Below are 16,306 nucleotides of genomic sequence, written 5' to 3' on the forward strand. Positions count from 1 at the left end.
GGAGAAAAGCGGACCCACAACCTCTGAAACAGGCCCACAGCGGGTGGGCCACCAAGGAAGGGTTGTGGGAATGAGTGCTTGTGGTCAACGACTTGTGGCCCCATTTTCATCCTTGAAGGAGTAACCACTGCTCTGCTGCTCAGCCTGTTGCTTCCCAAACTGCAGGGAGTAGAGATGGTCTGCTCCTGGGCACTGGGATCTGGCAGTGAAGGAACAAGAGCCAATGCTCCTGTAACATTTTCTGTATGGCAGCTAGAGGCATTGGATTAAGAATAGAGCAGACACTGAAATGGCAGTGAGATTCTGCTTTGGAGACCTGGTTGGTTTGACAATGATGAGCATCTATTCTTACCCCACAGAATGTGCCTGTGACAATGGCATATGCAACGATGGACTGCAAGGAGATGGGAGCTGTGATTGCTTTCCTGGGTGGAAGGGCCCAACCTGCCAAGAAAGTACGTGAATGTGGTGGGGCTTGTGGTGTAACACTGCTGTTTTGACAGAGAAATCAGAGTAATCCTCCTTAGCTGCTAGAGCAATTCTGTTAGCTGAACAAGATGACCACAGTTGTGTGTGCTTACATCCCCCAGAATGTTTATCAGAGTGTACTAACTCATTCTTGCACATGAACCACATCTGTGGTGTGGTTTCCCCAGCAGCACATGAGCTCTAACGTTATTTGTTCTGGGTTGGCCATGACTCCTGTTACTTGCCTAAGAAAGTGGCAGTGCTTGATTTGAAACTTCCAAAGTGCCCCAGTGTGTCTGCTGGATTGCTCATGGGCTCATTGGTCTAGGTGAGCTCAGCCAATGGTCTACAGTTCTCACTGAATCCATCACTGTGTGTGGTAGTAGTAGGTCAAAGATGGTTGTTCTGGGACTTGGGGTCATGATTATCACTGGGGTAGGGGGGAACATGACTCCCTAAATCCTGTGGGATTTTAAAGGTTTGCACCATGAGCTTGAGTGTGTACTCAAAACTTGAGCGTGATATAAAATGTTTGAGGAATGTTTAGAAATGGAAACTGAGTAGAGCTGTCCTGTTCATCTAAATGTAGAACAAAACCATGTTTTACTTTGAATGGAGCTCACGCAAAGGTCTCGGTATGAATGGAATAACAGGATTTCATTCCTTGCTTCACTCCTAGCAGTTCTGAGGCCCCATCACTGATCACAAGCATGGCAGGCAGAATGTTTGGAAGGAGCTTTGCTGTAGATGGCAGAAACATCCTCAGCGAGTGCTGTACTGAAAATGCCAAGTCATGTTTGTGTTTTTTCTTGCAGGAATTGAGGTGGACTTATGCAATGGCACTTGCCATCAGATGGCTAAGTAAGTACAGCCATGGGGCTGGGTCATTCTGAGACCCATTCTGTGCTTAGTTTTGCCTTATAGAAGAGTGATTCTGTGTGTCAGGCATCACAAGAGGGCTTGGAGACAGTTTCTGCTCTTTTATGGTGCATAAATGTCAGTTTCATTCTTCGGTCTTTTTGGTGCTAAGACCCATCCGCTTTCCCTTACAGTTTTGTTTGTTGGAAAATAAAATTTTTCCAAATGGATTCCATGTGTGCAGATGAGAGACAGCAGAGACTCCAAGCAGCTCCAAGTCTGCCCTTAGCCATGCAGCACAACAAGTCACTTACAAGCTCTCTCTGTCTCTCTTGCCCCCACGAAGAAATTCTGTGGGCTGATGAGTTTCAAAGGAGATCTTGTTCAAAGGACATCCTACCTTCTCCATTCACTACCTGCTCTCCCATTTTGTGGCACTGGGACACAACCACCTGCATGGTATCTTGCTGAAGCATGTGTCTGGGCAGGATGTGAAGCCTGTACCTGGGTGCCAGCTCCTTGGCCAGCTTCTGCAGTGGTCCCAGGTCGCTTATGGGAACCTCTTTCAGACCTGCCCCAGAATTTAGGCAATAGGTCTGAGTGAAAACAGATAGTTGCCATTCAGGCCCTAGTGAGCAGAGGGTTCTCTTTGGACATGTCCCAGCTTATAGTCCTCCCCGCAGTCCAATAGATGAGCAAAGCACCACGTGTAGCTCTGCTGATTTGTTTGGCTTCTTGCTGACATGAACAAGACCCAGCAATGGTGCCCAGGAGCATTGTTCCAGCTCTTTGTGTGACTGTCCAAGGCCACAAGCTCATTTCTGGATGCAGTCAGGTGGTTACAGGGTCCCAAAATGACCACCCAATCAGCTGTCACCCACCACTTGCTGGAGCACTCCAGTGCCTCTCCATGACCATAAAGAGCACTGGGTACAGCACTGTCATGCTGCCATGATGATGGATCTCTTCTTCAAATGCTCTTCTTGGGTCTTGGGATCTTCAAGACCTTTTGAATTAGCAGGACTTATCCTCTTTTGAGGATGATTCCATTTGCTGCTTATCTGTGATGCTTGGGGGTTGATGATTTGATGTTCCTCCTTTGGTCACTGAATGCTAGCTTGCAGATACCAGGCTTGCGTCGTGTGTTTCCCACTGACCAAGCAAATCAGAAGATGTCCTCAGTGATTATTTTTCTCTGTCTTGTTTCAGCTGCCTGAATGCCTCCATGGATTCCCCACCTATGTGTTTCTGCTCTGCCGGATACACAGGGAATGGGACACACTGCACAGGTATGTCAAACGTGGCCAAGATTTAAGGCTTGCAAACATCTGTAGAGTCTGCACACATACAAAGGTTTTGCAAGAGAGAGACAAAAAGACAGGCAAGTGTAGCAGGGCAGTTCCTACTTCTTATAGAGAGAAATGCACGTGAGTGAATTGTACTTGTTCAGGTATAACAGTAAGAGTGACAAAGCTATAGTGGTTTTGGCCATTAATTCCTGTAATATGAATGCTTTGATTCCCTAAAATGTCACACTCCCCATACTTGTTGGCCATGCTGGCTCTGTTTATCTTCCCTAGATGCTCTAAATTGGTTCTGCTTCTCTTGTTTGCTATCACAGAAATAGATCCATGCACTATCGATCATGGTGGCTGCTCCATACATGCTGTGTGTACTAAAGTGTCCCCAGGAGAGAGAACCTGTGTCTGCAAGGAAGGCTATGCTGGCGATGGGACGCTCTGCAGGGGTGAGTTCTCAATTCATGTGTTGGTGATGGTGATAAGACATGGCTCATGCAAAAGGGAATTTCAGGCAAAAAGCACTAACATTTCAGATCAAATCACCAAATAACTTGATTGTTCTTTCTGTCTGTTCATGCAGACATTATTTCAGAGTCAGTAATTAGTGGCTGATCTTGATTCAACCATTTCTGCCTTCTGTTGGGGTGCATGCACACATTTCTGTGTGAGTACATATGTACCTGCAGGGATGTGCTCAGAATTTTCCCAGGTCCTGAGGTGTGATGTGGTCACTGCTGCCCTGGCACAGTGCCACCCGGAGACACGCAGAGGGCCCTGGCTGCCCTCAGCACCTGTCTCACTGGCTGACCAATGTTCTGTGGTGCTCTGAGGTGAGGCTGGAGCTGCAGGAGAGTGGAGCCCTCTTCTATCCTTCCAAGCATGCTCAGATGGACGTGGCATTCTCTGGGGGCAAGTTTATCACAACTTAGAGATCCATGTGTGGCAAGAATCAAATTTGCACTTCTTACCTGTTCCTTTGCTTTTGCAAGTTACTTTGCCATGAGGGTGTTTCCAAAGCTGGGAAGGTCCTCCCTGTCGCTTTACCAATACCTCTTCGGGTCACCAGTTCTCAGCTGCCTTGGGCAGCCCTCAGCAATAATGTGGCCTTATTGTTTTGCTGCAGAAATTGATCTTTGTCTTGAAAGCAGCGGGAATTGCCACACCAACGCAGAGTGTGTTAAAACAGGCCCAGGGAAGGTGAGTAATAAGATGGATGTCAGGGCAGCATTACTATGGAAGTTGTCACAGATGTGTCATTCTCCCAAAGACTGTCCTTTCTATGGCAATGCTGGTGTTGTAATTATTGCCTTCCACAAAGAACAGTTGCCTGGGAAGGACGTGAAAAGCCTGCTGTTTCCTCGAAAGCAGATGCTTTCTGTTGACCAGAGGTTGGAGGTAGTCTGAGGTTACAGTTGTTGACACAAACACGACTTTCTTCATGAAGGAATGGAGTGTAGGACAGATGTTACAGCAGATGTTTTCCATCCAGTTAAGCCATTGTGTGTTTTCTTTGCTGGGTCCAAGTTTCAGACGAAGCACATGCTTTCCCTCCAGGTTGCCTGTAACTGTCTTCCTGGTTACAGTGGGGATGGTGTGAGACGGTGCAACCCCATCAACTTGTGTGAACAGGTTCGTCTGCATTTTCCTATTACCGGGGTGAAGGTCACAGCCTTGAAGCACTCCTTTACCCAACAATTAAAAGCAAAGACAGGGTTAACCTGTTTGTTTAGAGCCAGCTGTCTTGCCTTTTTACACACATAAGGAATCTCATGGAGTCTTTGGTTTCTACTGCTTCTCACAATGACCTGCAAGTATCTCAGCCACATGGCACTAGGATGGGGTGTCCCTCTTTTGGGACAAGCAGTGCAGGAAGAGTGACATAGAGTGGAAGGCATGTGGGCTTGTTTCTCTGCATCCACCTTTGTGGAGTGCGCTCAAAATTTGAGGTGTAAACCTTTCACTTTTCTTGCTAGAACAACGGAGGCTGTAGTCCCTTTGGGCTCTGCAAATACACAGGCCCTGGCACTCGAAACTGTTCCTGCTCTTGGCACAGCATTGGAGATGGCTTCACCTGCCGTGGTAAAGTTTATCAGGTGAGAAACATGCACAGCATCTTTTGTGTTCAAGCCTCCTGCCCCACAGCAAACCTCCCTCCAAGCACGAGCTGCAGGTCTGTAGTGTCATGTCACCGTGTGTGCGTGGTGTATGAGGGAAGGTAGATTTGGGGTTCTGACTTGGGGTGACAATCACAGTAAAGCAACCTTGCTCCAAAGGGAGCCACGATGTGAACACACTTGCTGTTCTGTTGACAGCCATGGCCATGCCTCCAATCATGTCATGTTTTCTAAATGCGACAAGCAAACCTTTCCCTGGTAAATCCACTTCTCCCAGTCTGTCAAGACAGGTGACCCTGGTGGCCATGCCAGCGTGTGGGATCCAGGCTAGAAGGAGGCATGGCCAGGACTCTCTCCAGCTCTGTTGCCAACTCAGTGGCTGTGCTTGGGCAAACTGGTGACCTTTTTGGTAGAAGCAAACGAAAAGCTGTCAGAGATGAACAGTTGTCACATCCACAACAGAGATGGGAGAAAAGAGAGAGGCTCAGTTTTGTGCTCTCGCTCTGCTGTGTTGTGTAGAGGAGGTTGCGTTGCTAAACTGCTGTCTGCCACATGGGACAGTAACTGCTGGTGGCAGCATACTGAGGTTAAAGTGGATGTTCTGTGAAGCACTTGAGGTGCCCTGTGAGCAATCCCTGCAGAAGCAGCCAGCTTTCCATCCTCAGCAGTCCCTGCCCTCTTCGTCTTGCAGCATCTCTCATGTGAATGGTCAGGCAGATGTCACTGCCTGCTTTGTAACCTCCATGTCCTCCATGCCCACAGTGCTGATAAGGGAGGGAGGGCAAGGCGGCTCTGGTGTCAGGAGAACTGGTGTCTTACCAGAGTGGAAGAGTGACTTGGAGTGGAAGGGCAGGTCATAGTGCTGGCTGGTTGGAAGGAGCTCTGCTAACACCAGCTGTTTCTTTTTATTTAAGGAGCTCGCAAGGATAGAAGATGCATCTGTGTTCTTTAAGATGATACTGGTCAGTGACAAATAGCTTTACCTCTGTCTGTAACTTTCACCTGGTATTTTCTGCAAAGAGTCTTGCTAACTGGAACTGTGTTTGCTGTTTGCTGTCCCACAAATGCTTCCTTGCCACAGGCAGAAAAAAACAAGGAGCTCAGTGGGGCAGGGCCTTTCACTGTCTTCGTCCCACGGGCAGACTTCATAGGAAACTCTACAACAGTAAGTGTCCTCCCATCCCACACACCCTCAGGTTTGGCAAGCTCCAATCATTGCAGTGTCTTGAAGCAATGGGGCTGCACTGAAGAGCATTAAATGCATCTTCCGTTCTCCATCAGTGTGAGGTTTTAAAGCCTCTCTGCTCCCAGTCTGGGCAGGGTTGGGCATGGCTCCTGCTGTAAGGAAATGCTTGCTGGAGGCCTTGTCTTATGGTCCTCAGAGATGCTGCCCATGGCTATGAGGGGCTGCCAACAGCAAGCCTTTAGAGTATCTGTTATGTTGTTCTGCCCTGTGCCCCATACCCTGCCGTCCCACCTCCATTGGCCTCTTCCCTCCAGTCCCAAGAAGAGGAGACCTAAGGGAGGAGATATCCTTATCCACAACCCCATGAACTGGACAGTTCTCGACCAGCAACTTTTTGGTGTTGGCGCGATGGAAGATCCTAACACCACCACCCTAAGTCCTGTTGGGCAGTTTTACACCTCAAGTCCCAGCTTTTTTCCCATGCACCATACTCCCAGTAAAGGAACAAATCCCAGGAACTGCGTATCACAGGCATTACTTGCTCATGGACAGCGTACTCATACGTTTTCCAGTTAGGCAACCTTTGTGATGTTGATTGAAATTTTCCCACATTCCTGAATGGATGTGAGCATTCACTGTGTTTTGGGGGAGCCGGCTTTCCTGCAGGGATGAGTCAGGGGGGCATGCCAAGCAGAAAGGCTTGGGGCAATCCAGGTCTCTGCATTAAGTCTCTGCCTCCCTGGAGAGGCAAATTGCCCCCAGCATTCCTGTTTTCTTTCTGTAGTTTGAGGAGTGGAAGAGCAGAGGTCTCCTCCAGGAGCTGCTTCGCTACCACATGGTGGGATGCCAGAAATTGCTGTTGAGTGACCTGGAAGCCCAGGAGTCCCTCACATCTTTATCTGGCCACACAATAAAGATCACCAAGAAAGAGGTAGTTTTCTGCCACCATTCCCTTCCCTGTCCCGCTTGACAGGTTGTCACTTTTGCTGTCGCTTGAAGGCCCAGTGGTTCTAACAAGTAATGCCCACGGATGGCTCAGAGGGCAGCGCCCTGCAGGAGCACCTCATTGCATCCCTTCTCTCTCAGAATAGCATCTATCTCAATGATGAAGCCAAAGTGGTCATGAGTGACATCATCGGTGTGAACGGGGTCATTCATTTCATCAACAAGATCCTCATTCCAAGTGACCTGGTGAGCCGTAACATTTCCTCACAGATCTCACAGGTAAGTCTGAAGCCCAAAGAACTGCTGTGGTGAAGACAGGGCTGGGATCTTCCTCCCAGCAGCTCTGACACTGCTGCCCTGATAAGCCCTCTCCCCACTCCATGAGCGCTGCTCCCTCCTGCTCCGAGCTGTGCAGGTGATGTCTGAGCACAGGCTTGTGAAGGTGACAGCATTTGTGGCACAGTGATATCTGGGACAGAATATGATCAGAGAACAGTATAAAGTGTGGGGAGGAAGCTCATCTCTGGTGCAAACCATCACAGTCCTATTCCAGTGCAAAGACTGCATGCCAGTGTCTCTCTGACACTCCTAAAACAAGCACTAGCAGTGTACAGCTGCTGGATTTTACAGTAAATAACACATTATGCACAGCACAGTGAAAGCCATCCCAGCTCCCACCATAGCAGTCTGACCTGCATGAATCAGAAAAGCAGTGGCTGCTGCATTGCAGCACTTGGAAGGCCAAATCCATGGCATGGCCACAAGGAAATGAATGCATTGTGTTTATGTGCTGTGACTGTTAACTGCCTGGGGGGACAAATCGGCGTGGTGGCTCCAGTCCTGGCAGCACTTGGTGACAGTTTTCATTCCCTCTGCAGCTGAACATCACAGAAGCAGCAGAGACCTTTGGGTACACCATTTATAGCAAGTTGCTGAAGGTGAGCCCTTGCCTCCTGGGGAGCTGCTGAGCATTCCATTTTGGCCTGTGAACTTTTTTTCATATCCCTTCTTGTCTTGGACAGGATGCGGAGCTGCTGCCGCTGATCAGTAACCCCCTGCACAGACCCTTCACCATGCTCTGGCCTACAGATGCTGCATTTAATGCTCTCCCGGAGAAAAGGCAGCAGTGGCTGTACCACAGGGAGCACCGGGGCATGCTGGCCTCCTACCTCAAGGCACACATGATCAGAGACACGAAGGTAAATGTAACAGCAAGTAGGCTGGTGCCTCCCAGGTCACACATCTGCCTATGGCTGCGCCAGAGCGACCTTGTCCAATATTTTGCCATGTAGAACATGCAGCATATCAGCTGCATACCGTCTGTGTTGGAAAGACCAGGCCCTGTTTGAGCATATGCGGCACTCTATCACAAACCTCTGGTGCAGTGTGGCTGAGCTGAACCCTTCCTGCACAAGCTGCAGGGAGGCCACATCTCTCTCAACTGCCAGCGCATGGCTCACAGGAGCTCTTCTCTATGGGGATGATGCATCTGCCAGATCTGCCTGCACACACACTGGTCCCTTACTGCTCAGGACACCAGGACTAACCATTACAGCATTCCTCCCACACCAGCATGGTGTGCTGCCACTTCGCACCTCCTTGGTGTGGCTTCTGGCCCTATCCCTCATCAGGCAGCACTCGTTTTTGAAATGCAAACTGTCAGCTTTGCCTGTCTCTCCTGGCATTCAAGGCCAGGCTGGATGGGGCTGTGAACAACCTGGGCTAGAGGGAGGTGTCCCAGTCTATAGCAGGGGGCTGGAACTACGTGATCTTAAAGGTCCCTTCCAACCCAAACCATCGTATGACTGTGATTCTATGTTGATCATTTTTCCTTCTTAGATTGTTGCTGGTAACATGCCCCAGGTCAAGTCCGTACGGACCATGCATGGCTCCACTGTCTCGTTCAGCTGCAGCAGAACCCATGTGGTACGTGAAGGCGGTGCTCGGTCCCACTTTGCCATGGGCAGCAGATGCTCGTACACCAGCAGGAGGGGAAGATGGAGCGGGGCTGCCCACAGGTTGGGATGCCCCATTGCCATGGCTGCGGCCAGGCTCAGGCTCAGAGACCAGCCAGCAGGAGAGGGCAGAGGCACGTGGTCCCTGCAGATACACACAGTGACAGCCCAATTGGTGCACCAACCTGCTGCTGCCATGACCTGGACAGACCATTTCTTAAGAGACGTGGCTGTGATAAACAGCATCTGGGGGGTTAAGGACATGAGCATGGAGGTTGTGCATTGTCCTTGCGGTGATTGAGAAGTGGCAGCCAGAATGGATGATGACCAGGTGGTGCAGCCAGGGTGCGGGATGCGCCAGGATCATGAGGTGCTTTCTTCCTTTGGCAGGGAGAGCTTCTGGTGGGAAGTGGTGATGCTGTGATCATCCAGAGGCACATGGAATTCCATGGGGGCATTGCTTATGGCATAGACAGGCTGTTAGAGCCACCAGACCTGGGATCTCGCTGCGATGAGTTCATCTCTGTGGAGCTGAAGGTGAGCACTTGGGGTGATGCCGATGAGGATCCGTGCTGTCTGCTGAACCCTTGTCAGCAAGGAGGGGTGCTGGGAGCCCGCTGCTCCTCCTTGCAGAGCTCCCTGCAGCTGAGGAGCAGAACCCACGCTGAGTGGCTGTGGGGTTTCTTTCTCCCTCCACAGGGATCGATGGAGAGCTGTGGACCCTGTGGCTTCGAGCCGCCCTGCCCTGCTGGCTCAGTGCAACGGGTAAAGCTCCCACCTTTGGCACCGAGGCAGCCTGCTGAGGGCTGCTGACAACACCCCCCGTGCATTTTAGCAGCATAGTGAAGGCACACACGTGTGTGCTGAGCTCTGGGCTCAGCCATGCCATTTGGTGGAGCAGGGTGGGTCAAGCAGTGTGGGCTTGGGGAGCACAGCCCGGTCAGTCCCTGTGTGGGTGGCAGTGGGAAAAGGGCCCAGCTCCATCCCTGGAGCAGCACAGGGGGCCTTGTAGGGGCCTCAGGGCCAGAGAGCTCTGCCTGGCTGCAGGGGGGGGCGGTTAACAGTGTCCTGGCATCTCCCACACTGCTGCTCTGTCACCCCATGGCTCCTTTGTCGCCCACCCCACACTAGGGAGCCTCCATTACTGGTTGTGGGAGGGAACAACGGGCACGGGAGGGTCGAGGTGAGGCAGAAGGGGCATGGTGTCCAGCGATCAATGTGGCAAACTCTGTGTTGTGCCTCTTTCCTCACAGGGGGGAACCTGGGGCTGCCACTATTTCGAAAACCAACTGTTCAGGAACACTTTTCTGTTTCGCCATAACCACCCATTGCGGCCATCCTGGTCTTCCTCCCCGTGGGAACCTTTCAGAAGACACTTCTCTTCCAGGGGGCCTCTGAAACGAGGCTGCAGGAGGAACTGCATTTCCACCCAGTGGGTCCCCCAGTGCTGCAAGAACCACTATGGCCGCGACTGCCAGGGTAAGGCAGCGTGCATGGATCCCTGGTGGCTGCGGGGCAGGGCGGCCCAGGCAGAGAGCACCATCTGGGATGGGGATCTGTGGTGAGGTTGGAACAGGGAATTCCCTTCCCTTGGAGAAAGCCCCGGTGAGCCGTGGGCAGCTGAGGGCTGTGGTCAGTCGCATTGCTTGTCCCTCTGCAGCCAGCACACGGCCACAGATGGCTACAGGCTCTGTGCTTCCCACACAGCAGCTCCTGGCTGGCTCAGTGTGGGTAGGCAGCAGGAGCCAGCCTGGACACACACCAACCATCTTCCTCAAGCCCCATCCCAAGGTCTTGGGCTGTCCCAGGCCACTAAGCATGCCATACATGTGTGTGTCACCTCTGTGTGAGTGGCGCTGCCCCAGAGTAGGGCCCCACATCACCACAGCCTCGTGGATGTCCTTGTCTGCAGCCTGCCCGGGGGGGCTTGAGGCGCCGTGTGGGAACCGTGGGACCTGCGATGACAGTATCAGTGGCTCGGGGCGGTGCAACTGCAGCCAGGCCTTCATCGGGACCAGCTGTGAGCTGTGCGCACCGGGCAGATATGGGCCCCAGTGCCGAGGTATGGGGAGCCCGGGGAGGCTGCACAGTGCCTCTCTGCAGAGGTGGCTGCAGGATGGAGGGGTTGGCTGGGTGAGCACAGGAATCAGTGCGGAACACCTGCACCAGTGCAGTGACATGCAGGGGATGTACAGGGCTCGCTGCAGGCCAGCTGGTGCTCTGGCCATGGTTTCTAGAAGGCCCTGGGTTCAGTGGTTCCTCCTGGTTTGTCAGGCTGGGAGCCTGGTGGGGCAGAGATCCTGGGGTGCATCTGGCACAGGGAGGGAAAGGAGCCCTGAGTAGAGGAGCTCATGTGTCCCCTGGAACAGAATAGGGCCGAGCGATGGGGGCTTTGGGTGGTCCTCTCCTGTGTTGGAATGTGTGGAGCAGACAGCTGGGTCTGGAGGCAGTGGGACGTGTGTGGTGTGCGCTGCCACACTGCTGTCCGTGGCCCTTCCTGCCACCACAGCAGAGCAGTGACAGTGGTGTTCCTGTCCCTCAGAGTGTAATTGCACTGAGCATGGCGTGTGCAATGGAGGGCTGCACGGCGATGGCTTTTGCTTCTGTGCCGAGGGCTGGACTGGAGAGCGCTGCGAAGTCCGTCTGGGTGAGGGCTGCCAACCCCTGACCTTCCCCATGCGGCTCACGGCTGGGCCCAGTGGCCTCGTCCCCCCAACCAACCTCCAGAGGGGCTCTGGGGCTGGCAGCCGTGCCCCCTTGGGGCACACCATGGCTCTCTGACCTGCACTCTGGTTTCAGCCGTGAAGCCCACCTGCTCACCGCCGTGCCACCCCCAGGCCTCCTGCCGCGCTGGCAACCTCTGTGAATGTGACATGCACTATGAAGGGGATGGCAGAGCCTGCACAGGTGGGGGCCGTGGGGTCAGGGCAGCTCCGTGGGGGGTAGGTCATGCTGGGGGCGGTGCACAGGGCAGGAAAACGGTGCTCCAGTGATGGTAACACTATTTTCCATGCAGCCATTGACATGTGTAGCCAGGACAACGGTGGCTGTGCCACGCATGCTGCCTGCACGCAGCTTGGTGTCAACGTCTCCTGCACCTGTGCTGCGGGGTACTGGGGTGACGGCTACGTCTGCGAGCCCATTGACCACTGTGCAGATGGCAGGAATGGGGACTGCAGCGAGCATGCACACTGCATCAGCACCGGGCCGGTGAGCACAGCCCACAGACAGGGGCAGCATCCCTGCCATGCAGACCCTACACCCACTGTACTCAGGCCCGCACAGTGGGGGCAAGCTCCCAGTGGTGTCGTGCTCGGGCCATTTCTCCCCCCACATCTGCCCAACAGGCACAGGGTTTGCCACAGCCATGGCATTTCAGGGCTGTTGGTTGTTGGGTGGTCCTTCAGGGACCGTGAAGGCCACCTGCAGAGGAACACAGCTGCTCAGTGTGGGGCAGGTGGGGCCAGGCCTGTGAACCATGTGCCACATCCCTGCAGCTCAACTGTGCTGGAGGCGATCTGTGCAATGCTTTGGGAGTTTCCACGCAGCTGGATGCAGGGCTGGAACAGAGGCCGCTGGCCCATGGAGGCCGCGCACTCTGCTGCAGTTCTGCACAGCTGTGGCAGCACTCCGGGTCCACAGGAGTGCAGCTCATCAGCTGCTGCTTGCACGATGGCTAACACTGTCCCTCCTCTGCTGCAGAACAAGCGGCGCTGCGAGTGCAAGAGGGGCTACATCGGTGATGGGATCCAGTGCCTGGAGGAGGCCGTGCCCCCTACGGACCGGTGCCTGGACAGCAATGGGCAATGCCACCGGGAGGCCATCTGCACCGACCTGCACTTCCATGGTGAGCACCCACAGGGCCACAGATGGGTGCAGGCCGGGGTGGCGCAGGGTTGGCGCTGTGCTGACGCTCCGTGCCTCCATTTTGCAGATAAGACCATGGGTGTATTCCATCTGCAGTCACCCCGAAAGAAGTACGACTTCACCTACGTGCAGGCACAGGAGGCGTGTGCTGCAGAGGGGGCCGCCCTGGCCACATTCCAGCAGCTGGCGGCCGCGCAGCAGGTGGGGAGCAGTGGGGGCAATGGGCCACGCTCTGTGCACCTGGCAGGAGGTAGCCCGTGCTGCTGGGCTCTTCCTCAGCCCTCCAGCGGCCTTCGTCACCTTCCCTTTGCGAGGCCCACGCAGCAGTGGGTCTGGGGCAGCTGCGGAGCATCTCACAGTCACAAAACTGAGCCTCAGCGGTGACACTGGGATGGGGAACACCTCAGCCGTTTGGGTGGCAGGAGGCTGCAATGTGGGGCCGCACAGCCATCGCAGAGATCCTGACCCTGGGCCCCGATGCTCCGCTTCCCCGCAGATGGGGTTCCACCTGTGCTTGGTGGGGTGGATGGACAACGGCACCGCCGGTTACCCCACGGCTTTCCCCACCCCGAGCTGCGGCTCCAACCACGTGGGCATCGTGGATTACGGCCCCCGCAACAACCTCAGCGAGACCTGGGACGCCTTCTGCTACCGCGAGAAGGGTGAGCGGCGCGGGCACGGGGCTGCCCCGGGGCGATGCCGGGAGGGACGCACCGGACAGGGAGGGGGGGCGTGGGCAGCCGGAGGGGGCTCCGGGGCACTGCGAGGCGCATCGCGGCGTTCCCTTGCAGACGTGACGTGCGTGTGCCCCGACGGCTTCGTGGGGGACGGTACGTGGTGCCGCGGCCGCCTGCCCGACGTGCTGGCCGAGGACGCGCGTTTCTCCACCTTCTACTCCGTAAGCGACGCGCCGGGAGCGGGGCCGTGGCGGGGCCGGCCCGGGCTGCCCGCGGTGCTGATGGGATCCTTTCCAGCTGCTGCTCGCTTTTGCCAACGGCTCGGCAGAAGGGCTGGAGTTTTTCACCTATTTGTCCGACGACTCCGCTCCCAAAACGCTTTTTGTCCCCGTGAATTCTGGCTTCGCGGAGAACGAGGTACGCGGCCGCGGGGCGGGCGCGGCTCCCGGGGGGCAGCGGGGCTCCGTGCGGCCCCGGCTCCGTCCAGCCCGGCCCGCTCCCCGCAGACGCTGTCCGGGGAGGAGCTGCAGCTGCACGCCTCGGCTCTGCTGCTCTTCAGCTTCGACCTCACCGCGGGAACCGCCGTCCCGTCCCGGGCGGGGCGCGACCTCCGCGTGTCCGCCCTCCCGCCGGGCAACGGCTCCGCGCGCTCCGTAGGTCCGACCTCGGCGAGGTCACCTCCCCCCCTTCCGCCCGCGCCGCGGGTCCGGAACGCGAGGAGACCTCTGCCGCTCTGTTCGCCCGCCGCAGGAAACCACGGGGATCGACGACTCCGCCGTCGTGGAGTGGGACATCGCGGCCGCCAACGGCGTCATCCACGCCCTCGCCGAGCCGCTGCGGCTGCCCCCGCCCGCGGCGCAGCTCGAGCAGGCGAGTGAGGGAGGCGCGGAGCGGAGCGGAGCGTTCGACCCCCGCGCCCCCCCCCCCGCCCGCCGTGACGCTCCGCTTCCCCGCAGGTGGGCGGAGGGACGCGCGCTGCCGGCGCGGCCGCGGGGGCCGTGGCGGCGCTGTGCGTGGCGCTGGCGGGGGCGGCCGCCGCGGGCACCGCGTACTGCGTGAAGCGGCGCCGACGGGACGGGCAGTTCGGGTACCTGCAGGTGCGGTGGCTGCGGGGCGGGAGGGGGGGGGGAGCGGAGCCCCGGGCCGGTCCCGGAGTTGCGGGGTGGGAGGCGGGGCCGGCGCTGAGCACAACCCCGCCCCTCCAGGCCGACCTGCGCGAGGACGAGGACGCCGAGGAGGAGGAGCGCTCGCGAGGAAAGGCGGAGCCGCGCGCCGACAGGGCCCGCCCCCAGCGCCGCTTGGTCGCCATCCCCAACCCGCTGTACGGCGGCCACGCCTCCGACTACGAACCGCTGCACGTGAGCGCCGCCCCCGCCCCGCCCCGCCCCTCCAGCCCCCACCGCCCCGCGCTGACGCCGCTCTCCCCGCAGGACGCGCTGCTGCAGGATCCCGCGGGCCCCGGAGACCTGCAGTGACGGACCCGGCTGCGGCGCGGCCCCGCGGGCGCAGACAAATAAAGAGCTCCGCCCCGCAGCCTCAGTAGCGCTCGGCTCCGCGGCTCCCATTCCCACGGCACCCCCCGGCCCCGCTCCCAGTACCGGGCCTCCCGCCCGCAGCTGCCGGCTGCCCCCGCCCTCAGCCCCCACAGCTCTCTGCGGCCTCACTCCCGGGAGCAGCGTCCTTCTTCTGGCTGCCCACGGTTTGGACGGGCGTATGCTCCGCTGGGTGAAACACTAGCTGGATGGCCAGGCCCACAGAGTTGTGCTCCATGGAGTTAAATCCAGTTGGCAGCCAGACACGAGCGGTGTCCCCCAGGGCTCGGTACTGGAGCCGCTTCTATTCAACATCTTTATTAACGGTCTTGATGAGGGGATTGAGCGCACCCTCAGTAACTGCAGAGGGCACCAAGGTGGGAGGGAGTGTTGATCTGCCTGACAGGAGAAAGGCGCTACAGAGGGACCTGGATAGAGTGGGTCGATGGGCCAAGGTTAACTGTATGAGTTTCAATGGGGCTTTCAATGGGGCCAAGTGTCGGGTCCTGCATTTTGGCCATAACAACCCCAGGTGTCCCCCCCAGGCTTGGGGAGGAGTGGCTGGAAAGCTGCCTGACGGAAAGGGACCTTGGTGTCCGGATGGACAGGTGGCTGAATATGAGCCAGCGGTGTGCCCAGGTGGCCAAGGCGGCTGATGGCATCCTGGCTTGGATCAGGAGTGGTGTGGTGAGCAGGACGAGGGAAGTCATCCTGCCCCTGTACTCAGCCCTGGTGAGGCTTCATCTCAAGTGCTGTGTTCAGTTTCGGGCACCTCAGCACAGAAAGGACACTGAGGTTGCCCTTCTTTAAACCTGCTTCAGCACAAGGCTGGGGAAGGGTTTGGAGAATATACCCTATGAGGAGAGACTGAAGGAACTGGGGCTGTTTAGTCTGGGGAAAAGGAGGCTGAGGGGAGACCTTATTGCTCTCTGCCAGTACCTGAAAGGTGATTGCAGCAGAGCAGGGCTGATCTCACTGCTGACAGGACAAGGGAAATGGCCTCAAGTTGCACCAGGGTAAGTTTAGGTTGGATATTAGGAAACACTTCTTTACAGAAAGGGTTGTTAAGCACTGGAATGGGCTGCCCAGGGAGGTGGTTGAGTCACCATCCCTGGATGTGTTTACAAACTGTTTGGATGTGGTGCCCAAGGACATGATTGAGCAGAGGGTTGGTAGCTGGGGTAGTACGGTTAGGCTGAGGTTGGACTTCATGATCTTGAAGCTCTTTTCCAACCTGAGCAATTCTATGATTCTATGTTCATCACCTTTCCTCCTCCTCTGTCCCCTCCTACTCCCTGCCCCCAGCAGCAGGCACCTGGCAGCCCCAGCCCTTCTCCCCAAGGACGGCTCGTGCAGCCAGCACCAGTCACAGCTCACACGGGTTCTGCTCCCCGAGCCCCAGC

The 16,306-nt window shown here is 56.3% G+C and overlaps 1 protein-coding gene across 3 annotated transcripts in view; it reads left to right on the top strand.

Moving 5' to 3' along the window:
• STAB1 (stabilin 1) overlaps positions 1-14,942 on the top strand; it is a 52,326-nt gene extending 37,384 nt beyond the window's left edge. For 2 of the 3 annotated variants that reach the window (XM_046900195.1, XM_046900194.1), the window contains 31 exons: positions 360-455; positions 1,284-1,329; positions 2,536-2,615; positions 2,948-3,073; positions 3,751-3,824; positions 4,182-4,256; positions 4,601-4,720; positions 5,656-5,703; positions 5,823-5,906; positions 6,712-6,858; positions 7,014-7,151; positions 7,751-7,810; positions 7,895-8,071; positions 8,712-8,798; positions 9,218-9,364; positions 9,527-9,592; positions 10,081-10,306; positions 10,740-10,889; positions 11,370-11,474; positions 11,627-11,734; positions 11,844-12,037; positions 12,530-12,674; positions 12,762-12,895; positions 13,191-13,356; positions 13,486-13,592; positions 13,669-13,788; positions 13,878-14,028; positions 14,122-14,241; positions 14,328-14,468; positions 14,577-14,729; positions 14,802-14,942. In XM_046900195.1, the coding sequence (XP_046756151.1) occupies positions 360-455; positions 1,284-1,329; positions 2,536-2,615; positions 2,948-3,073; positions 3,751-3,824; positions 4,182-4,256; positions 4,601-4,720; positions 5,656-5,703; positions 5,823-5,906; positions 6,712-6,858; positions 7,014-7,151; positions 7,751-7,810; positions 7,895-8,071; positions 8,712-8,798; positions 9,218-9,364; positions 9,527-9,592; positions 10,081-10,306; positions 10,740-10,889; positions 11,370-11,474; positions 11,627-11,734; positions 11,844-12,037; positions 12,530-12,674; positions 12,762-12,895; positions 13,191-13,356; positions 13,486-13,592; positions 13,669-13,788; positions 13,878-14,028; positions 14,122-14,241; positions 14,328-14,468; positions 14,577-14,729; positions 14,802-14,914 (3,704 nt within the window). In that variant the 3' untranslated portion in view covers positions 14,915-14,942. The remainder of the gene's footprint in view (positions 1-359; positions 456-1,283; positions 1,330-2,535; positions 2,616-2,947; positions 3,074-3,750; positions 3,825-4,181; positions 4,257-4,600; positions 4,721-5,655; positions 5,704-5,822; positions 5,907-6,711; positions 6,859-7,013; positions 7,152-7,750; positions 7,811-7,894; positions 8,072-8,711; positions 8,799-9,217; positions 9,365-9,526; positions 9,593-10,080; positions 10,307-10,739; positions 10,890-11,369; positions 11,475-11,626; positions 11,735-11,843; positions 12,038-12,529; positions 12,675-12,761; positions 12,896-13,190; positions 13,357-13,485; positions 13,593-13,668; positions 13,789-13,877; positions 14,029-14,121; positions 14,242-14,327; positions 14,469-14,576; positions 14,730-14,801) is intronic. The other variant, XM_046900193.1, reaches the window with a different exon arrangement.
• The last annotated feature ends 1,364 nt before the right edge of the window (positions 14,943-16,306 follow it).

This window comes from Gallus gallus, chromosome 12 (genome assembly GCF_016699485.2).
Source record: "Gallus gallus isolate bGalGal1 chromosome 12, bGalGal1.mat.broiler.GRCg7b, whole genome shotgun sequence".
NCBI classification, from domain to species: domain Eukaryota; kingdom Metazoa; phylum Chordata; class Aves; order Galliformes; family Phasianidae; genus Gallus; species Gallus gallus.